This window comes from Vulpes vulpes, chromosome 16 (genome assembly GCF_048418805.1).
Source record: "Vulpes vulpes isolate BD-2025 chromosome 16, VulVul3, whole genome shotgun sequence".
NCBI classification, from domain to species: domain Eukaryota; kingdom Metazoa; phylum Chordata; class Mammalia; order Carnivora; family Canidae; genus Vulpes; species Vulpes vulpes.
In genome coordinates this window covers 11,793,748-11,817,856 of record NC_132795.1, presented here as the reverse complement: position 1 = coordinate 11,817,856, position 24,109 = coordinate 11,793,748, and the positions used below count along the sequence as shown (strand labels likewise).

The window sequence follows — 24,109 nt, the reverse complement described above, 5'->3', positions numbered from 1 at the left end:
CACACTACAAATCTTTGGAAGATAATTCACCTAAAGTCATTTGAAGGACTAAGTGGCTCACTCTACATAGCTTTTCATCTGTTGGTTTCAATGCCTTATTCCCATGCCCACTGAACCCTTCCCAGTGTGAAGATGTTCCTCCCTAAGACAGAGACAACATGAAGAGGAACTGCTTTCCATCGCTAGTTGCACTTTACATAGGCTCAACTCATTCTGCCCTTTAACCTTTGTGCAAATGTTGTTTTCAAGTTTCTGCCAGGCTTCACCGCTTGACCTTGGTTTTATATGCTGTTTTCTTGTACATATCCTTGAAATACTCATAAGTCATGCAAAATGCCTGTGAAATCCCAGTCTAGTAAGTCTTGGCGATATTGCTGATATCAAATTTACAGGCTTGTATTAACAATTCAAGCTCATTGCGCTTATTATATATATGAGTATATATTCACCATATACTTTGAGCACTTGCTCTGTGTTGGCTGATAGAACACGAACATGAAGATTATATAGTATTTACTCTTCAGGAATCATAGTCTAGTAGAGAAGAAAAATTTGTACAAATAACTACAATGCAGTGGAATATATAAAAGAGATGTTGTAGTCCTATGACAGTATCCAGATGGGGGCAAACATCTGGTGGGAGCAGAGAAGGAACTGGATAGTGTTTAAGGAAAGGATGGCATTGAAGCTGAGTTTCGAGTCCTGAATAGGGTCATTAGAGAATGATATTTTTCCCCCCAAAAAAAGATTTTAAGCAAAAGGAATTGCAAGAGGTCAGACCAATGAGTGTTACGATAAACACTAGAAAATTATCTTTGGATTTGGTCACTGATTATTTCGAAGAGAGCAATTTCACTGTGTGGTTAGATAAATGAAAGGTATTTTAAAATCGTTTTTGTGTGTTGTTTTGTTTTTCCACTGCAGAGTTACTGGGACATGAGAAATATATAGTTAGTGTTTAGTGGGTGGCACTACTGGTGGTATCATATAGTGATATAATACAGTTAGCTTTGAATCTCTAAAGAATATTTTTTTCCAAATTAAACATCTTTCTCCTGATTATTCTTTTAAATCTATACATGTATGGATCTAAATATATATGTTGCTACTCATATATTATTCATTATTTATTATTATACATTCATTTCTGAAAAGAAAGGTTGACTTTCTGCCTCTTTTTTGGATTATATTTAAGAAACCTTTTTGGGGGGTGATGTTCGGTTTAATGTATTTCTCTAAAGTCTCTTTAATTAAAATTAGGAATTTCTAGTTAAATGCATTTTGCTTGTTTCTCAAAAGCTATAGGCTATTTCCTCATCAAGACTCCAGAGTTTTGATAAGCCATTACATTTTTTTAAAGAAGTTAAAATCTGCTGTTGGATTCTATCTATGTAATTAATTGTTCACGTCCAAGGTCCTTCCTTCTTTTCAAAATCAAATAATAAGAAATCAAACTGCCTTTTCTGTCTCCAAAGACTATCTTCTAATTCTTATTCAAGACTTCAAAGTCCAAATCTTGGAGATACAGCTTTGTTATTTTAATAGTACTATTTGTTTCACCATGACATACAGTTAAATTTGGTTGCTTCATCTGGTCTTCTCTTCTACATCCAGAAACACAACATGCCTCTATGTGTTCTTTTCACATCCTATAGCTGCCTCCTTTTTCCTTAGCAAGGGTTAAATGAGTGCCAAAGCTCAATCCTGGGGAAGACATTGTTGGTCTTGTGATTGGTTTTGTGAATCCACAGAATAGATGATGTTCTCCTTCATCAGGCCTTTGTTCAGTGGAATAAGCACTAATGCTTAGAGCTGTTAGGTTTCCAATAATGCATATTTTCCTCTTTTTCTTTTCAACATTAGTTTATTCTAATTGCTAAATATATCATTTTTATCAGTATGATGATGGCAAAGCTCATCAAGTTCTAAGTGGGAGGCATCACTAAGCTCTTACTACCCAGCAGGCTTTGTACTGAACTAAATTCTTTACATACGTTCACTGGCCTGTGAGTTACATTAACATTCACAACTCTACCAGGGAGGTACTACTATTAGCACCATTTTACAAACGAGAAGCCTGAATTTTAGAAAGATTAACTGAACCCAATTTAAGAATGTGATACATGGTGGAGGGAGGGGCTGCTGTTTTTTATATTGATATTGATCCCATGACTTAGATTCTTTTGAGTTTATGGATTTCTTCTTAGATTATTACTTTCATTCCACCTAGGAACTCTTCATCCTCTTTAGCAAACTGGAGCATAGAAAGCATTCCCCAAGTCCTTTCCCCTCACCTCCAGAAGGGAGATCAGCATACATTTATAGCACATATAATTGGTGAGTGCCTTAGGCAGAAAGACAAACTTAGCACATGGCCTGCAGGTTGCTAGAATAGTTCCCTCAGTGCCTGACTGCTGGGGATTCAAAATGAAGCAGTCCTTTGTGGCTTCCCCTAGACATTTTTCCTCTTAAACAGTCAAGGAAAAATAGCTCTTTGCTCTGGGCTGCTGGCTGTGACACTGTACAATGGACGAGAAGGGAGTAGGCACTCCTTGGATCCTGACTTCATCCCAATCTTCCCATTCCTCTCTCCTTTCCCTTTAATCTGACTGCATCCCATGTAACTGATTCACAGGATTGGCTGAAGCCCTTTTTATGGCTCTATCATACTTCTATATCTTTGGGGACGAACTAGATGTTTTCTGCTAATTTGGGTGACTTTACTTCTAAATATTCAATATGATATGTCAGTCAAGGTGGGAAGGCTATCAGGTGAATAAACTGTGAATGGGATGCCTCTAACAGAAGGAGAAGAGAGAGAGTCAGAGACAGAGAGAGACCCAGAGACACAGATAGAGAAAAAGATAGAGGCATTATTGGGCCAAGGGAAATAGTAAATTTTAACAGAGTCTTCTATATTGACAGCTTCCTAAACCCTGAAAATTAGAGGTAAAATAGTGGATTTGCCATTTGTTTTAGGTACGGTAATTCACAAAACATTTTACTAAACATAATCATTCATCCATCATCAAGTAATTGTAGGAGTTCCTTGTTCTCCTGCTTCTAATGCCCACAGATATTGCCTTTGTTTAGATCATCATTTATCTTTCATGCAAATGTTGAAATAGTCTCCCAAGGTTTGTCCCTGCCTCCCTTTATCAGATGCTTGAGGTCTGGGCCTCTGGTTAGAAAGAAACTACCAAAGATCTTAAATGCTCATATTTCAATGACAACGTCCCTTCTGCTGTCTGTGTGTATTTAGACTAACACTTTTAATTTGCTTTCATAATTTCAATTTAAAAAAATTTTGAATTCAGCTTTTATGCCTGCCAGGGATATACATGTAATGTCACTTTGTTACAAGTATAAGAAGTCTAATGATTTCATACCTTTCCCTGCTATTCTCCATCCCATGTTTGCTAAGATTATAGATCCAGCTTAATAGAATGCCACCAAGAACAGGAAGTAAGTCAGAGATTGTCCTGAAAATTTGCATTTTCAATTTTCTAAAAAGATTTTACTTATTTATTCATGAGAGACAGAGAGAGAGAGAGAGGCAGAGACACAGGCAGAGGAAGAAGCAGGCTCCGTGCAGGGAGCCCGATGTGGGACTTGATCCCGGGTCTCCAGAATCATGCCCTGGACTAAAGGCAGTGCTAAACCGCTGAGCCCCTTGGGCTGCCCGCATTTTCAATATTATTGAGGGAATCAGGAACATTATTTGGTAGTGAGTAAGGGACAGGCAGGGCTAGGCAAGAAGAGATAGATGGGGGCCATGTGATCAGGTTCACAGAAATCCCCAAAATGCTGAGACATACAGAAACCAGAGATAAGGGAATAGAAGCAGACCACCTGGCCCCAGATGTCAGGGAGTATTTTTCCTTGGCTACAAATCACAGAAAATGACCAAACTACAAAGAACTAAGTCATTAAGGGTGTTATCAATAGTCCTTGCTCAAACTAAGATGGCACAAGAATCTCAAAGCCACAAGCTCCCTGGTCAAGTTTTCAAAAAAAGACCAGCCTAAAAAACCTTCAGTGGCAACCCTGTTGAGACCCCTCTCACTTTTGAGAGCTTCCCCTGTATCCTCACTTAATAAACTTCTATCTCTTTACTATCCTTTGTCCTCGAGATACGTTCTTTGACTCCAGGAGACAAGAACCTAGCTCTCCCACTTCAGTAGCTTTGACTAAGAATGGCCAAGGTAGTAAAACTTCTGTCTGGGTTTCTCCCCTGTTATACTTAAATATAGGTATTTCCCTTTACATGCATAATAATGTGTTCTCAAGTGCTTTAGAATTATTAATGAACTGAAATCCCTCAGGAGTGACTCCTTTTAAGTCTTGAAATCACAATTCTTTGAAGACACAGAGTACACCTAATTTAACTTATCTCACCCAAAGTAGTTCTTAAATCCATTCAGTCCCAACAGGGAGGAGTGCACCCAGGGAGTACTTTCCTGTTAAATATCTCTTATTTCGAGAGGTGGAAGAGCAAACTGGCAGTATAAGGAATCGGTATTTTTTTTTTCCTGCCCGTGTTATATGTATTTTGGGGATAGAAAAATTTAGAACTTCCAATGTAGCAATTTCTGTTGACAAGAAATTCAATTAAGTTGTAATGGGGGCTGTTTTGTTGATAAAATTCCTGATTCCAGTAGTCCGCCCAATGGTTTAACAGTTTATAAATTGTTTATCAGCCTTTCTAAGACTCACCAGTAGGGAAAACAAAACAAAACAAAACAAAAACACAACACTATCTCGAATGGCAGCAACATCGGTAGCTTTGAGAATACTCTTTCTGTGGGTTGCATTTTCAATCTTTATTGTGATTTTCCCTTGCCTATAATCCAATTTCTTTCAGACCCATATGGTGCCAATTTCTTGAAAGCTTATTGTAGTAATATTAAAAATCTCAATCTAAATATCAAATTAGCCCCCAAATCATAAGGAAATAAATCCATGTGGGCTCACAAAATTTCCCCTTCAGGCCTTGAGATTCTAGTTATTTGTTCCTTTGTTTCTTATGAGGAACAAATTGTTTTTAATGTTGCATTTTATAAAGGATTTAAAATGTATGGGTGTCCCCTAAAGTATCTGATTTTTGTGGCATTTTTTAAAAACAATCATAACTTGAAAAAAAATCTCAATATTTGAGCGATGATAATAAAAATTGCTTTGGGCTAAAATTCTGTATTCTGTATCACAGTCCACGGGAAAATTTTACAGCTAAGTAATAAACCTGGAAAATATAGGTTTATAATGGAAATGTTGACAGACTCTAGCAGGCACTGTTGTAATATCTTGAATCTGATTTAAAAGAAGTTTTCAATAACGTTTTTCCGAGCCAGTCTTTTGGGGAATACAAGTTAAAAAAAAAAGAAGAAGAAGTTTTATACTACCTCAGTGATTGATGAAAATGTGAGGAATCTATGGCCAGATACCTTGGGGCAGCTGTGAAAAAGACAATGGGTGCTTGTAACAGGGCAATAAGCATGGGGAGATTATTGTAAGAAGCTCCACAGTTAAAGTCCCACTACACAGAGATATTTTGATATAATGATAGTCCATAAGTGTCATATGGATCATACTGGTATGTTCTCAGGTAGTAATGGAATAAACTACCAGCCCACCTCGTTATGTTTTAATAGGAAAATTTTATTGGAGGATAATAAGAGTAGATGTCAAGGATGGTATTCTAGAAGTAATCAAGTTATTATTTTGATATACTTGGTGTGCTCTCCCACATTCTACACAAATTTAGGGACAAGGTACCCGATGTAGGTCAGTTTGTATATTTTAAATTTTATTGTTTATGATGAGAAATAAGAAATATATCCTTCAAGTATCAAATTAAGATGGAAAACTAGTTGCATGGGTACCATGAATCTGGGGTCACTGCCTTGCCCTGTCCCGAGTTATGCAATCCAGTGGCCCCATTTAAGAGCCTGTGTGTGGAAATGCTTAGGTCAAGCTGAGACTGCGCCAGAATAGCATCTCCTTGCTCATTAGCTACATTACCTTGAACAAGTCACCTCTCTAAGTCTCACTGTTTTCATGTAAAATGGGAATAATATGGACAATAATAAGAGTGATAGTAATAATAGTTAACACCATTGGTTGTTATTCTATTACTGTTATTACTGCTGTGAACTGTCATTGCCAATCTATATGAAACCAAAGTACGGCAAGGACAATGTGTTCCACAAAATTCTGATCGGCACCAGTCAAGGTGGGTTGCACGCCAGGGGCTGGAGGCAATTCATCAAAACTTTCAACCCCAGTATGAAGGGTCTTGGGATGTAGACTCTTGCTTTAGGGAATGCCATACATTCCAGTCTGTAGTAGAAACTGGGTCATTTCAGCTTAATGCTCTGACTTGATGTGCCAGATCTTTTAAGAAACAGCCATCTGAAAATTTTAAAGCAAAACGTAAACAACTAGAGTCAAAGTTTTTTAATAATATTTTTATATTTCACAGATTGAGTACCAGCACTGAGATTAAGAACAGTCCTGATATCACAAAAGCTACTCTGACCCATACTGGTTATATTTCCATGGAATTCTTTAACCTTATATATGAATTAGCTTAAGGATATGATTTTATTTAGCACTTAATGCAGCCTTGGTGAAAGGCTTATAAACTCTATTTCATTTTAGCATAATACCTGGCAATGTAATACATACCAGAAAGAATATGAAAATAGAGGAGAATCATTCATTTTGTTTTTAAAAAATAAGATAATCCTAATTTTAAAGATCAATTCAGTCTGACATTTAATCTATGAGAACCTTCACAAAAAAAAAAATCCTTGGCTTGAGCCTTATATACTCGTTTCTAATAGAAGAGTCCCATTAGTAAACTGAATTCATGCTAATGTGCTTGCTTGGGGCAATAATCATCAGAGTCCCTAGTTCTGGTCCCTGCCACTGAAAGTGCACCAGGAGTGGGTGATGTAGTATTGTAATTATACAATTAGCCTTGTCAAGGCATGGAGCACTGGGGATAGCAGGATCCTGAAGCTTAAAATGCGACTAGCTGATAGATGACTGTCATTAAGCTCATCCTTTGTTCACTTTATGATGGGGTAGATACTGAGCTCAGGAAAAGGCTTCTTAATGAAGGATAAAATCTTTGACCCGTAGCCACTCTATTTTTATGTGCTCATAACCACTCAGCTCACCTTTCCTTTCCACAACTACACAATATTCTCTTCCACACTCACCTTAGCCTGATGTAAAGTAACAAACATCTGCCAACAAGCTCTTTCTAATCCATCAAATTTAGATGATGGAAAGTGAAATTTTGTACAAATGGTGCTTAGCCTATCACTTCTAATCATGACAATAATAAATCTCTCCATCCTATATCCTTTTCCATGTATACACATTAAATTGAATTTTGTGGAATTCTGACTATGTAGAATTATTCTATATTTAATATATAAATTCCTCTCACTATTATGTTTATATAGATGTTTTATAAAAATGGCACCTACATATAGGTATGTGTGTCTCTTTATGTTTGTATACACACATGCATATAATATCAGACTGTGTATATTTATTTCCTCACATAATATACTAAATATAATTATTGTAAACTTTTACTTTTCTCAGAAGGTAGAAGATTGGCATGAAGCCTTAACTACTTTCTCTCATTTAGTCTGTCTTCATTATTAACCTAATTTTCTTCTCTTCTGGATCCATGCCCTCTTGGTTTGATTGGCCTATATTTCTTCTGCAGCCCGTGACCTGTTAAACCACTTTCCTACATAGTAATTAGTAGGTGCAGAAGTAGGACTGTAGATGTTCCCACTAATTGTAAGAGAATCTAACACTACATCTTGACTCTTGCGTCCTTCCTAGGTCAATAACACAGAAGCCTGTTTTTCTTCTTTATAGCCACTGTTCTAAAATTTATATGTGCAAATTTATGAAGGATATCCTTTGAAGTAAAACTCTACCAAGTTACTAATGCTAGAATTAGACTTAGTGTTTGGAGTACGGTATGTCCATTGTCATGGATGAAACATAGTAAGTTCAAAAAATGTTTGAAAAAGTAAGTCATTATTACAAATACAGCTCTCAGCAAGACTTGAGAGTACAATTAAAAACAAAGAACTAGGAGGTTTGTGTGGTTATAAAAGGACGGTACGAGGTCATGAAATAGTTCTATATGTTGACTGTGGTGGTGCGGTTATATTAACCAACACCTGAAAAAATTGCTTAGAATTACACACATGCAGAAGCTCAGAGCATTCGTGTAGAACTGGGGAAATCTGAATAAGCTCCATGGATTGCACCAATGTCAAATTCCTGGTTGCCATATTATATTATAATTATACAAGATACTCTCTGTGGAGAAACTGGGTGAAGGAGACATGAAAACCCTCTTTGTATTTTTTGTGCTTTTTTTTGTAATTTTCTATGAATCTACAATTATCTCAAAAAAAAAAGTTTTGTTTTTTTAAATGCTTCTGGAGAAGGAATTGGGCAGGTGTAGAAGAAGTAAATTTTTGTTTTGCTCTCAGTCTCAATACATTTTTTCTGTTTTCAGCCAAATTGTTTGATCTCCTCATCTATTGTTTCTTCCATGCATGCTTCCATGCAGCAAAAGGCAAGTCCTATCTCTCTGAATTACTGTAAACATCTTGAAATCTGGGAAAAAATGGCATTGCATGCATACATCTAAAAGATCATGAATATATATCACAACTTCCTGAGAGCAATGTTACAACACCCAACTCTACAGTTTTAGAAAACAAAAGCCATAGGGGAGCCATAAAGTAGCTATACCAATCCTGCTACTTTAAATTTGCATTTGAGAAAATCACTGTGCTCCTAAAAGCTGCTACAATACCAAACTTCACATAGTCATGAGGAGTAGATGTAATTGCAAACACTTTACACACATGAAATTCAATTTAATCCATTTGGGTTGGATAGCTTTCACTTTTCTGTCAAAAAGAGTACATTCAAAGTACTAGCTAGTGCATACATTTACTGTAAAGAAATTAAGTTCTTTACTTTCTGGATATGTATGGTAGCTGAATGAAAATCTTTGCCATTTATAGAATGGAGTAACTTCCAAGCTGAATCAGAGTTGCTCAGCATGCCAAACAAAGCCACAGGCAAAGCAAACCAAAAAGGAAGCTTGCTATTTTATAGGTTAGACAAGAAACAGCCTACATGACTGCTTCTCTAAGTGAGAGACCTTCATATTTCATGCAAACCCCAGGAAACAATTAAGGTCTCATTGCAATTCTGGGACCTGTGCTCTAGAAACTGCATTCGATAAACTTCATTTTCATCTGGTACATTCGAGATTCTCGTATCCCTTACTACCCTTTTATATCGTCCTCCTTTAAGGCAATGAGAATTTGGCACATAAATAAAAAGCATGAGGTTGTTTCAGGGAGGAGATAAACACGATTCAAATTCAGCCAGGTGCTTTATCACCAATTTGGGAGGTTGCAATGTTATTAGACATTCTGATATAAAGATGGAGAGGGAAAACTATCGGTGGAAAAGAGAGATTAAAAAAATAAAAACAAGCAACACTTGGAAGGCAAACTGAAAACACAAAAGTATGTGGAAGTAAAAATCTAGCTGCCTCTCATTTAATATTCTATAGGGGGAAAAGTCCATTACATCATTTAAAAGTTATCACAAGAGTCATATGATCTTTAGACTGACTCTCTAATGCTATAGTAGTTATTTCACCTAAATTGTCAACAAGGAGTCCACAAATCTTACAGAACCAGGGGAAGGGTGCTGGCTGTCAGATGACCTAGGATGAAGAGCCCGGTGACACTAGGGATACCAGGGTGATCATGGATTCAGATCCTGACTTTGTGATTAAGAACTGTGGCCCTAACCAGACTCTGTCACCTGTTCTGGCTTCAGTCTCCCCATCTTCAACACAAGCTCATCAGATGGTCTTCAAAATGGTCTCTGAAGACCCTGGGAACCTCAGAGTCCCATGAAGCCCTCTCAATGCCATCTGCTGCTATAGTAACAGCTTGGTTTTATTTGGTTAGATTTTCAAGTAAGATTTCACTTGAAACAACTGCATGTCTTAAACATTTTTTTAAAGTCACTGAACTAGATAATCTTCCGGCTCCTTGCCTTGCCAAAATTTCAACAAGTTCTGATATTAATATTTTTTTAAAGATTCACCACCTCTACAAAGTAACTTTTTTGGAATGGATCCTTTCCATGTAATTTTTCTATTGCTTTCCTTTCCTCTTGTATATGCAGCAAATTACTTAGGATCCTAGTTTGAGTTTTACTCACGCTTCTTTAGAACAAAAAAGAAAATCTGTATTTCTAGTCTGGACTTTTTCTATCTCAAAAGGGTTTTGGGAGGCACCTGGGTGACTCAGTCAGTTAAGCAGTCCAACTCTTGATTTTGGCTCACACATGATCTTAGGGTCGTGAGATCCAGCCCAGCATCAAGCTCCGTGCTGGGCACAGAGCTTGCTGGAGATTCCCTCTCCTTTCCCCTTTTTCCCCCCAATGAAAAAAGGGGATGGGTTTTATACTGCAGGATCTAAAATTGCAATTTCAAGGCACCAGCCTCCAGGAGATAAGTCTCTCAGATTTTATTCCTTGAGAAATTCACTTATATCTATCTAGTTGTAGAGGTGAGGTGGAATGTGGATAAGGTTGAACTCAACAGCTCAGAGAAAAATGGTTAGGTTCTGCACAACCAAGAAGAAAAGAAGGAATCCTGAATGGCATTTCCAGAAGGGAGTGTGGAGTGGGCTATAGGAAGGTTATGCTTCGACTTTTACTCTGAACCACAGAGCTGCTAGGCCTCTCTTGAGATGGTGTGTGGATGGATGCCCAGGACCTGAGGGACTGAACACCATGAGGCGGAGATTTGTAGGTAGACAGTCGACTAGCTTGATGGAAGAAGAGAGTTATGTGAAGCAGAGTACAGCCTCTCCAGTCATCGCAGCAGCCCTGTCCAGATCAGCTGAAAGCCTGCCACTCAAGATCCCAGAGTCACCCACCAGACCCAAACCCATGAGAAAGAAACCAATTAAGTTATACACCAAATATTTCCTTTTCAATAGAGAGAGAAGGAAAATGATTTGGAAGCTATAATGACTATACATACCTAACAGAGACACTGGAGAGCTCTGCTTCCACGGAGCTGAACAAGGAGCATGTTTATGTACCATTTATGAAGGTCAGAGAACTGGGGACTGTCCCTGTCAGCCAAACATCATATAATATATATATATATATTAATTTATTTAAATTCAATTAATTAACATATAGTGCATTATTAGTTTCAGAGGTACAGTTCAGTGATGCATCAGTCTTATATAACACCCAGTGCTCATTACATCACATGCCCTCCTTAATGCCATCACCCAGTTACCCCATCAACCACCCCCCTCCCCTCCAGTGACCCTCCATTTGTTTCCTATGATTAAGAGTCTCTTATGGTTTATCCCCCTCTCTGATTTCATCTTGTTTTATTTTTCCCTCCACTCCTGTATGATCCTGTTTTGTTTTTTCAATTCCACATGAGTGAGATCATATGATAATTGTCTTACTCTGATTGACTTATTTTGCTTAGCATAATACCCTCTAGTTCTATCCACATCATTGCAAATGGCAAGATTTCTTTTTTTGATGGCTGAGTAGTATTCCATTATATGTATGTGCATATATACACATATATATACATTATACACACACACAGACACATACACACCACATTTTCTTTATCCATCATCTGTCGATGGACATCTGGGCTCTTTCCACAGTTTGCATATTGTGGACATTGCTGCTATAAACATTGGGGTGCAGGTGCCCCTTCAGATCACTATATTTGTATCTTTGGGGTAAATACCTAGTACCTCAATTGCTGCATCATAAAGTACCTCTATTTTGAAATTCTTGATGAATCTCTACACTGTTTTCCAGAGTGGTTGCACCAGCTTGTATTCCCACCAACAGTGCAAGAGGGTTCCCCTTTCGCCACATTCTTGCCAACATCTGTTATTTCCTGATTTGTTAATTTTAGCTATTCTGACTCGTGTGAGGTGGTATCTCATTGTGGTTTGATTTGTCTTTCCCTGAAACATCATATATTTCTCATCAGATTCTTCCAATATCCCTAGAAGAATCCTTGAAGGGACTTCCCAATATATTATTAAAATGGAATGGTTGTCTAATTGTTATAGGTGAACAGCAAGCTAGAATAATTTTAATTTAGAAAAAAATATTAATGTAATGTTCCTCTAATCTGTTATCTCATATCAAACTCACTCTCGCTTAGCATGAGGAAATGATGGAAACAATTCTCCAGAGCAGATTGGTATTTTGTCCTGGAAAAAAATTTCAAGCAAACCTTTTAATAATGCAAAGGTATAGCAATCTTTTCCTGAAATGGCTAGACTTGAGAACACTGCTCTGTGTGATTAAAAAGAAAAATAAAACCAAACCAAAAAAACAATGCTAATATTTATTGAGCAATACACTGGGTTAGGTAGTATATTAATATACTGACATATTTTATTGTTTTATTTAATTGTTGTAACAACTCTAGGAGCTAAATATTGTTATCCTGATATTTGCATAAGGAAGTTGAGAGTTTTAAAAATTTGTCAAAAATTTTATAGCTAATGACTAGTAGTTGGGATTCAAAGCTAGATATTTTTAATTCTAAAATCTATCTTCCTTCACCATTATAATCATAGTAGAGTCTCAAAGGAAATTTGCTATATTCATGAGTACAATAGTAAATGAGTATAAACGAATAAGGAATATAATGAATGAGTAAAAATGAATAAAGAAATATATATATATTCCTATTCTGTGGAAACTTCTAATTTTTCAGATTAATGTCAATTGCTCCCATTTATTTATTAATTCAAATTTGATAAACATAGTTTTGCCTCATTTTATACAAGCACAAATAGTCTCATTTAGCGAAATGGGTCTCAAAGTTCACACAATGATTCATAATTTACACTCAGATTTTATTTCTCTATGGTTTATATTCTGTTACACGCGCTGCCTTTCTGTAAAAGTCATGTCTAAATTAATTTTGATGCTAACAAATATTTAATAATGTATTATAATTTTACTTAATATTTTAATAACATATTAAGCACTAAAGCTTTGGTAGCAAGTGTGCAAAGTCAATGTATGATCTCATTTAACTATCACAACAGCTGAATGAATAGTGGCTGTTGATCATTTTATAAATGAGGAAACAGGTTTAGAGACATTAAGGAATTTGCCAAAGTCATACAGATGATACATGGTAGTAAAACTAAAAGAGGAACAGAGAACTGCTTCATTCTAAATTCTGCCCTAAAATACTAATGGATGGCACCATCTCTCATCTGTCACCATATATGGCAATATTTTTTGTTTACTTGTTTTTTTTAAGGATTCTATTTATTCATGAGAGACATATAGAGAGGCAGAGGCAGAGACAGAGGCAGAGGGAGAAGCAGGCTCCCTGTAGGGAGCATGATATGGGACTCGGGACTTGATCCCAGGACCTCGGGATCACAACCTGAGCCAAAGGCAGACACTCAACCACCGAGCTACCCAGGTGCCCCTGTTTACTTGGTTTGTACCTATCTTCTCCATCAGAATATAAAAACTGTGATAGAGGGACTTAGGTTGTTGCTCTTTCTTGAAACCTCAGATCTTGGGATAGGCACCTGCTACATCATAACTTGATATTTTTTAAGTGAATAAATAAATGAATCTTTCCTAGTTAAAAACCACAGATATTCTTCTTTGTGATTTTAAATCGCAAGTGTCTAAGGGCGCCCGGGTGGCTCAGTTGGTTAAGGGACCATCTCTTGATTTCAGCTCAGGTCATGCATGATCTCAGGGTCCTGGGATTGAGACCCTGCTTCGCGCTCAGAGGGGAGTCTACTGAAGATTTTCTTTCTTTCCCTCTGCCCCTCCCCCCACTTACATGCACATGCACGTGCTCTCTCTCTTAAATACAAAAATAATTATTAAAAAAATTTAAGTGTCTAATGAAAACATAGATCTAAATAATAGAGACCCTGCAAATATTCACTTATTAGGCTGCTTCTTTGGTGGTGGTGGTGGGGAACTGAACAATGTATCCTCATGAGATAATCAATGACTTGTCCATTATTCTTCATCCTTGGACTACTTTGCAGCATGACCCTGGGAAAGTCACTGAAGGTATTTATTCTGAATACAATTTTACCATAAGTCAGATTCATGCTACTGTATTTCTCTAAAGATCTGATGATAATTTATTAGAATATATAATGCATTTAAAGTTATATAATAGCAGTAAAATGATAAATAAGTTAAATAAGATAAAAGTACAAATATATAACATAAATAAGATAAGTTGTCATCCGTATTGCTTCCAATGTCGCTATGTGACTAGAAAAAAATGATCCCTCTATTTTCATTTTTTTTCTATTTTCATTTAAATTGGCAATTGTTGTTAAATGAGGTTTGGCTATGCCACTAACACTCATGGCTTCTAATTCCAATATGTCCCTTCTATTCCACCTTTGGAAAATATAGTAATTTTAATGTGTCAGAACATACCCCCAGGGCAGCCCGGGTGGCTCAGCGGTTTAGCGCCACCTTCAGCCCAGGGCATGATCCTGAAGACCCGGGATCGAGTCCCTGCATGGAGCCTGCTTCTCCCTCTGCCTGTGTCTCTGCCTCTCTTTCTGTGTCTCCCATGAATAAATAAATAAAATCTTTTTTAAAAAAAAACATACCCCCAAATCCATTCATTCAATTAACATTCACAAACTTCTAAACAGTATTAAAAGTCATTATTATATTATTGAATATAGTAAGTGCCAATTTTATATTTTCTAGATTGTTAGTGTTATGTCTCTTCTCTAGACTACTTACTATTTCAAAATTTTATATATTAGTATATGTAATATATATAATACACACATTTAGTGTACATATGTACATTGACTGAAGTCGTATGTACATATAGACTTTAGTCTTGACCACAAACAAATCTGAAATTTCAGTGCCCAGGCCATGCATTTAACTGACATCAGACATTCAGATTTGAATCTAATTTTATTCATTAAGAGGAAATAGCTGGATAAAATTAGTTACCTGTCACTCTGTATACCTACTGTGAGTAAAAAATGGAAAGGGGGAAAGAAAGAATATGAAGATTCTGCTTATACAACATATTTAAACCTTAATACTTTATATCTGTGTGTAGAAGAGAAATTCACTTCTTAACACAGAAATCTGCTCTTCCCAGTTCTTATGAACTGTTTGAACTGAGAGAGGTACTTCTTTACACTTTGCCCTTCACACAAACTCCTACTCTGCCACCAAAGATTAATTTAACTAAGGTCCACAAATGCTTTCCAATGCTACAAAAAGTCAGTTTTCACAATATATTTCTCATTAGCACCAAATAGGAATATGATATGACAAGAAAAGTAATTTGAGGATGAGGTTGAGTGTGAAATTAAAAAAAAAAAACACTGTAATTGAGAAAATCTATTAAATTGACCTAAAACTATACTGATCTTTTAGTAATACAGTGTTTTCAGAAAACACAAATGCTGGAATCAATCTATTTGTAAAAGTTACAACTGAAAGAATCTTATTTAGAAGCAGAATCTAAATTATTTTGCTTACACATATTAGGTCAATGTTTACTCTTTAAAATATTGAGTGACTTTTATCTCCACCTCTTTTCAGAAGAATTTTAAGGATAGTTCGATTTCTGACTTAACCAGACAATAAATTATGTTAGTCTACAGTGGACAACTGACATGTGTTTTTAGAATCATCTCTTTAACTAGTTTCAATGTTAACCACTGAAAAAGAAAGCCCTGGGAACCATATATCTGAAATAAACTAAAAATTGGACTTCCAGAAGAAAATTTGACATTAAGGTAAAATAGACCAACAAAGCTCTGAGAAAGGCTTCAAGATTTTGAAAAATAATAGTGGCCTATACTCAGTATTCAGGCTTTAAAAATACAGTAACAACATCAACAAAAATGTTTCAAATATTCTTTTCTTTCTTTCTTTTTAAAGATTTGTATTTATTTGTGAGAGAGAGGGGGCAAGAAAAAGCAGTTGGAAGAGGCAAAGGGAGAGAGAGAGATGTAAATTCTCTGCTGTGCAGGAAGCCTGATGCGGGGCTCTGTCTCAGGACCCCAAGATTATGACCTGAACCAAAGGCAGATGCTTAACTGATTGAGCCACCCAGGTGCCTCTCAAATAAGCTTTTCTTTAGAAAGCATTCAGGAGCTAAAATGTGTACAGTAATAGGAAGTCAGACCAATATTAGCCTTATTTCTAACTTGAGATTGAAAAGTTAGAATTTTCTCTCTGTTCCTCTTTAGTACAGCAGTATCTTATTCAAATCATTACCCCCAACTTCAGCTCTTTGCTAGCTCAGTGGTGGTTTCACATTTTCAATATTACCAATAATCCAATTTTCCAACATGAAAATTATAGGCCATGATAATAGCAAACATAGGACAACATCTTAGGAACCAATGCAGAAAAACACATGAGGATGGGGGATTCGTGTCCTTTTTCCCAAAGATCAGAAATATTGAATATTAAACATGAGATTATCTCCTCCTATCCCTAGCATGGTGTAAGAACAAATGCTATGTCTTTTACAGTTGAGATTTAAAAATTGATTATTTTTAAAATGACATTATTATTAATATGTCTAACTATGAGTGTAATTGCCTTTCCCTATTGCTTCATCTCAGATCTATCCAAAAGAATACACAGTGTACATTCTTACTCCATGCTAAGCAGTGTTTTTAGCATATAACAAATATACCTTATTCTCATAATTACTCCATGAAGCAAGTACTATTATTATCCCCATTTCAGAGGGCTCAAGAGATTAACCAAGTGGTCTAAGGCCACACAGCTGGCAAGTGGTGGATCTGGGATTAGAACCCATTTAGACTGGTTGTAGAGTCTTTATGCTTAACACAAACTAGTGCCAAACTACACATTTTAAATTCCTAATTTATAGCATCACTTGTGATCAGTATCTTCTACACTGTGTAATGGTTCACAGGACAGTTTTGAGCTTGCTTTATCATGATATTTTATAAGTAAAACATTGGTTCAAAAAACACTTCATAATTAAATGAATATCTAATACTTTCTCCTGAAAATGTGACATAGATGATGATGGTAAGGTAATAAAAAATTCTCATGAAGACAATGGAGATTATCATTCATGATAGAATCTTTTCTTTTATGGGACTAATGATGAGACACAACTATATATGTCATGCTCCTCACCACTCTTCATATTCAAAAGTGCTGCTGAAAGCAAGGGGCTCAGTTGTAGTGACGTGTTAAAGAGGACATGTGTTTAGAGAGGACAGTGTTGAATGGTTTAAAGTTTTGCTCGGGTATCAGCCCTGGTTAGAATCCAGACATCTCAACCTACTTATTTGTCCCTTAGAACTTAATTTCCCCTATCTTCCTCATCTATAAATTGGGGGAATAATGGATTATATCTGCTAGAGTTTCAGTAAAGATTAAATAATACAATGTACATAAAGCACCATGAGGATGCCAGGTGTGTAAGAAATGTTTTATCTACATGGACTCAGTCATTACCAGTGCTATTCACTATGAAGTTTCTTCACTCTAAACTCACATCTACTTTTTTAGATTTTGCTAAGTTGTCTTAAAAACTGTTTTCCCAACTCATTAGCAACAACTATGAAAGAAGGAATTCTCATCATTATCTTCTATCTTGGATTCATAAAGCACCAGGAAAGCAAATTGCATTATATGAACATTTAATATATTTTGCTCTGCTTACCAAATTAAATTAAGCTCCAAATAGAGTATATGCAGAGTATATATGGCTGCCTATAAGAGGCAAGCAATTTTGCTGTTTAAATTTGTGTTCTCTATGACATAAAATATTGTAGAATTATGTACCAATGGAAGAATGGAAAGAAAACTGGGTTTATAGGTTAAATTAAAAAAAAAATTCTCCTATATAAAACATAGCTTAGTGGTTCTACTATTTATTTACTAGCTTTGTTAATTTAGTTAAGTAATTTATTTTTTCTGTGATTTTTATCTGTGAAATGAAAATAATGATACTTACCTCATAATTTGTGATGAGACAAGTTAATTAATGAATAAGATATACAAAGTAGTAGTTTGCACAGAATATAAGTTGCTTCATGTGAGCTGTAATTATTATTTTCCTACCTATCATTGTATTTTCTACAGGCATGTTATAATATAAGTATACATCAGTTATTTTACAATATCACCCCCAATCCTTCCAGCTTTATCAAGGAAAGAAAGGATGCAACCAAAAGCAAAGCAGGTCTTGGGGCAATTATGATGCCTACTTTCATGAGCCTTTCTTGGCAAGAATTGAAAACAAAGAAGCCTCTAAGTTGCTGGAATAGTGATTTGTAAAGTACTTGTGTTTACCAAGACCATCTTACTCATATTTTACAGACATCTTTAAAATAATTTTCTGTTTTGGGCTATCAGCCTATAGCTAATAAGGGAAAATGTTTTTAAACATTCCATGTTCTAGGGGCTGAACCAGGGAACTTGCATTGGGCTGTCTTATTTAATCTTTGCAAACTACTATGAAGAAGTATACTAGTTTTTGATTGCTGTATCTAATTACCATAAATTTAATGGCTTAAAACAATACATCCTTTAGCTGTAGATGTCAGAAGTCCCGAATTGGTTTATAAACTGGAATGAAATCAAGGTGTAACAGGCCTGGACACTCTTGGGAGAATCTGTTTTATCTCTAGAGGTAGACCCTCTTTTCTGGCTTGTGGGCCCTTTCTCCATCTTCAAAACACATCACTTCAGCTCTGCTCCCATCCTCACGTCTTCACTAACTCTGATCTACCTCCCACTTATACGTATTCTTAGATTACATTGGGCCCACCTGAATGATCCAGGATGATCTCATCTCAAGATCCTTAATTCAGTGATATTCACACATTCCCTTTTAACATGTACAGTAACTTATTCACAGATGCTGGGGATGGGACATAAACTCTTTGAAGGCAGGAGTTTCAGCCTACCAGAGGTAGATACCATTACACTCAATTTGCAAATAAGGAAAAACAAGTAGTGATTATGAACTCTTAATACACTGAGAAACAAAATTCAAAAAGTTTGACTAACTTACTCAAATTCACAAAACCTAAAAGTGGTCACCAACATACTAATGTAGGTCCTTCTGATCCTAATGCTATTTCTAATACACAATTCTGCCCCCAAAGTAGGAAAAAAGATGAAGAATAGGTTCCCTCTTTAGGTGTAGATTTTTAAATTTTCTTTATGAGTTAAAATATTTAATAAATGTTTATTAAGTGGCCACTATACCAATTTTTGGTACCAGGAAGAAATATGAATCAGAATAAGTCAGTTGCTAGGTAATCACAAAATTTCCCATATGTTTAAATACCTATAACTCCTCAATCTATAATGAGAGTCCCAACCAAATTCAACTACCCTATAATTGAAAGCTCCAGTGTCACATTATATAAACCTTAGCAATTTGTCATGTCCGGAACTGAACTCTCAATTTTTTTTTTCTACAACTATATTCAATCCCTCAGCCTTCTCCAGCTCAGGAAACAGCACCACCATATCCTCCACAACTGATTAAGTATTCAAATGTGTATATTCAAAAATATATCTCAATCCTACTTAATTCTCCTTATTTTCATTACCCCTAGACTTCTGACTGGTATTTTCATTTCCATTCTTGGATTACTTTGATCTCATCTCCATACATAAACTGTTATGATATCAGTAGAACATAAAGTACTTCAAGATCTACTGTATTTATAATAAAATCCAAACTTTTCATGATACACAGGGTTACCAGGTACCTTATTCTGTTTAGGACATTTGTGTGCCTGCTGTCTTGGTGTAATTAGTGATAGAGCATTCTTTCACCCCTGAAATTGTCCCAGTTGGATGATAAATCACATGATCACCATATTCATAGGGTTCTTGTGCAATCTTTCCTCTGCCAAAATTTTCCTCCCATAGTCAAACTTTTCTCTCCCAAGACTCAATAGTGTCTATTTTATAGTCTCTCCGGTAATTATTTTTCTTCAAAATCTGAATCAAAGTATTAAGTATGATCATATACTTGTTTTAATCTGTTGACTGTTCATGCCATTAGGGTATACAGAGACAACTAGGCCCATGTCCATGTTGTTTGCCCCCAAACACTTCAGGCAACATAGTACCTGACACTTGAAAGGTGTCTACCGGTATTTACTAAAACGTTAATGACTAAATAAACTTGTCATACAGTCAAATAGCTATATAAACACATAATATAACATTTAAATAATAAAACTGTGTTCAAGATACCAATGACCAAAATCAATACAGAAGCAGAAGTAGTTGTTTCTGTTTGGAGAAAAAGGTTGAGTAGGGAAGGCTCTGTAAGGAGAGGAAACCTAGTCAGCATTGATGGATGAAAAAGATCATATTATGTGATCAAGAAGTTATTAGGAAAGATTTCTAAGCAGAAAGGATGGCATTCACAAAGGCAAAATGGCTTAAAACAGTGTGATTATTCTGGGAACTCAAAGTAGTTTCTATTATTAGAGTGTACAGTCCTGCATAAATGATATATTAATGTCATGAATCCCTAAGGACAAAACCTAAATTATGAAGAACACCGCAGGAAACAGAGAGAACAGCAAAGAAATTTGAAACTTAGTTTTGTTTTCATTTTTAGTGCTGGGATGATTTGAAAATTTCTATTGCATGTTTAGCTCATCTTATAAATCATAGATGCTTAGATATGTAAATCAGTCTTTAAAGAGTTGTATTTCAAACTTCATTACCATAAAAAATCCTCTCAGTTGTGAGTTTGTCATGTAATTGTCACAAAATTATAATACATGGTCCATAAGGAAACTACAATGAGATTCATGATATATAAAACTAAACGGGGCTTTTCCCTCAGATAATTTTTGGTTTACATATTAAGAATTACCTCAAATTTCTACTTTGGGAAATGAAATTTTACTCATTCTCAGACTAAAAAGAAACAGACTAGAATTACTAAATTAACACGTTAGCATTTATATTATACAAATGCAAAGATGAATACATCTGTAAAATTAATCAAATAGTAGGTCAAATTTTGATGTAAATAAAAGTTGAAGTAGAGAATTAAAACTCATCATAGATCTACTTACCTAGGAGAAAATTTTCAAGAAATATTCTTGGTACAGATAATCATAAATAGGTTCTTTGAATATAAAAAATGTACACCAGAAGTTTCTCATTGGTGTACAATAGAACATAAATGCTTTGTTTGGCTTCCTGAGCAATTCAAAAGTTTGAGCCAAGATTTAAATTTGGAAAAGTCCACATAAAAAAAAATTCAGAATTCTGGCCCCTGGTGGGGAAAAAACGGTCATGGTCCTATAGAGGGCAGTAGGAGTTCTCTAGCTCACCCACAGAGCCACTTCCCCACCATCCAAAGTGCTGAGATCTATGCCACTTCCCTTATATATATTACATGCCTGATCTTATGCCATACCAAAAAACTATTGAGAATGATCAAAATATCTAGGAAAATATTTACAATTTGATCATTTGTAATACTTAAATAGAATGCAAATACTATCTTAATGAAATCATCAAAAAATGGAACAATTCAGACACTCAATCTTTTCTTTCTTGGATTTTGTTATTTAAACTATATCAAAATAAACAAAAATCCAAACAAATTTGGTATAATACTTTTTTTCTCCTGACCAGTAAGCTATTTGTTTTGGTATCTGGTCAATATAACACAAAAAGCAATAAAACAATAAAAAAAATATAGATATATGATGCATTTGATCTTTGGTTTCAGTGCATATACTTCCCTATATCTTCCAATATAACAAAAATAATTTATTTTATTTAAATACATTAAAAGACTAGACAGGCTTTCCAATACCCATACCATTCTAAATTAGGAGAAAGAAAGCTAGGAGAGTTATTTCCATGGGAAGTAATAGGCACTTACCTTAGCTATCTGGACACACCAGTTAAGCAGCAGCTGGGATCCAATGTTATCCTTGTGTTCATGGACATAATCCAACAGGCAACCATGGGGCATAAGCTGTGTAACCAGCTGAATGGTTGGGCTCAGACACACACCCAATAACCGGACTAAGTGTGGATGGTCCATACTTGCCATGATCAAAGCTTCCTAAAAAAACAAATAAAAACACCATAATTTTAACTCAAATTTCTTTACAGAACTATATTAGTGGTGCTGATCATAATTTTGAAAATGTACTCTCATTCAATGGAATCAATTAAAAATGAAAAGATACTAATGCAGCTATAATATTCTTAAAGTGATTTAATTCAAGCAAAATTAAGTAACAAATAAAGACCATACACTTATTAAGATGGAAAATTTTATAGAATTAAATGCATATAAAACTAATATTAGTGTATTCTCTTTTGTAAGATGGACAATATTTGATTTTATTTATTGCTAAGTTGATACTGAATCCTAACTTATACTGTAGATTTTTAACTTTTGATCTTTAGTTCTAGAATACAATAATCTATACAAGTGCGGTTATTTGCACGTAGTATTAGGTGATTCAAAGTTAAGTCATCCATTATTAATGTGGATTCAGATAGCATATACAGGTGTAGTTTATAAATTATATATATCAAAACTTAAACAATTACAAGCAATATACCATCATGGACTTATGTAGAAAAATAAACCTTTTAGTAAGACATTCTGTTCCATAACTTTGTCTTTACTCAAATTTATTCCATTTCCAAAATTATAAGTGATGTATTATTCATAGAATCATAAAATTTGAGAGCTGAGTGAGACTATAAAAAATTGTCTACTCCAACTTTATCATTTCATAAAATGAGAAAACAGCTCTAATTTCTTTATCATAATCATGTCACTTTTGTTTAATGAAGATAAAATTGGACATACGATAGTTATTTAGTGCATCTTAAAGTTAGCTTCCTATTAAAAGTTAAGTCTCTTTACTACAATTTGAAACAGATGGGACCTTACATACACACACACACACACACACACACACACACACACACACCAGGATCAGCACACATACAATTTATTATCAATCAGTTTACCTACACTGAATCCATGCGAATGTTTTTTGTAGCTTTCTTGAATATTTTCTGTGACTGAAATATTTCAAAACAAAAAATTGAGGACTGAAAGCTACACTGACCTTTTTTTAAGATGGCATGGCAGATCGAACACACAAATTTATTTCCATTTCTTCTCAATTCCACTATACTAACAATAAAGGGATTAATAAAGGGGGTGACATCAACAGTCACAGAGAGGAGGCAATAAAGAGAATACTAAAAGTAGGAAGTGGCTTACTAGTAACTAATTTAGCAAATGCAAGACATCTGAAGCCTAATGTAGCAGGTAGGGAAACTGAGAAGAAATCCTATTTACACCACATGTGTACACCACCAAAGGCTCAAGTAGTGTTAGCACCATAAATCTCTGCAAATGGAGCAAGATTATTTCAAATAATCCTGTATTTAGGAGGCACTTAACACTACAGATCTCCCCTCCAGTAAAAAAGATTGTAGACTATGGATATTAAGCAAAATGGAAATATAAGTACTCTGGTGAAAAAAGTAGGATTATGTAGATTTATACATGGAGAAAATTGGGGCCACCTTCTAGTTCCTTCTCCCAAATAGAGCTATGAATTCAAAATTCTGAAGCTTAAATTGTTTAAACTTCAAATTCCAAATCCAGCAAAATTTCAGTTAAGTGAGTGAATATACAACATGTTCAGGCATGTCTATTTTTAAAAAACTTATCTCAGGGGGCTCCTGGTTGGCTCATTCACTTGAGCATTGGACTATTGGTTTCTGCTCAGGTCATGACCTCAGAGTCATGAGATCAAGCCTGGCATTAGGCTCTGTTCTCATTGGGGAGTCTGTTTAAGATTTTCTCCCTCTGCCCTACACCCCCACTTATGCTCTCCCCCCACCCCTCTCTAAGATAAACAAATTTAAAAAAAAAACTTCTCTCACATCTCAC

At 35.4% G+C, this 24,109-nt stretch overlaps 1 protein-coding gene across 4 annotated transcripts in view; it reads right to left on the bottom strand.

The window, feature by feature from the left end:
• ERBB4 (erb-b2 receptor tyrosine kinase 4) overlaps nt 1–24,109 on the bottom strand; it is a 1,095,199-nt gene that overhangs the window by 144,853 nt on the left and 926,237 nt on the right. For all 4 annotated transcript variants that reach the window (XM_072742096.1, XM_072742098.1, XM_026002035.2 and 1 more), the window contains exon 20: nt 22,061–22,246. In XM_072742096.1, the coding sequence (XP_072598197.1) occupies nt 22,061–22,246 (186 nt within the window). The remainder of the gene's footprint in view (nt 1–22,060; nt 22,247–24,109) is intronic.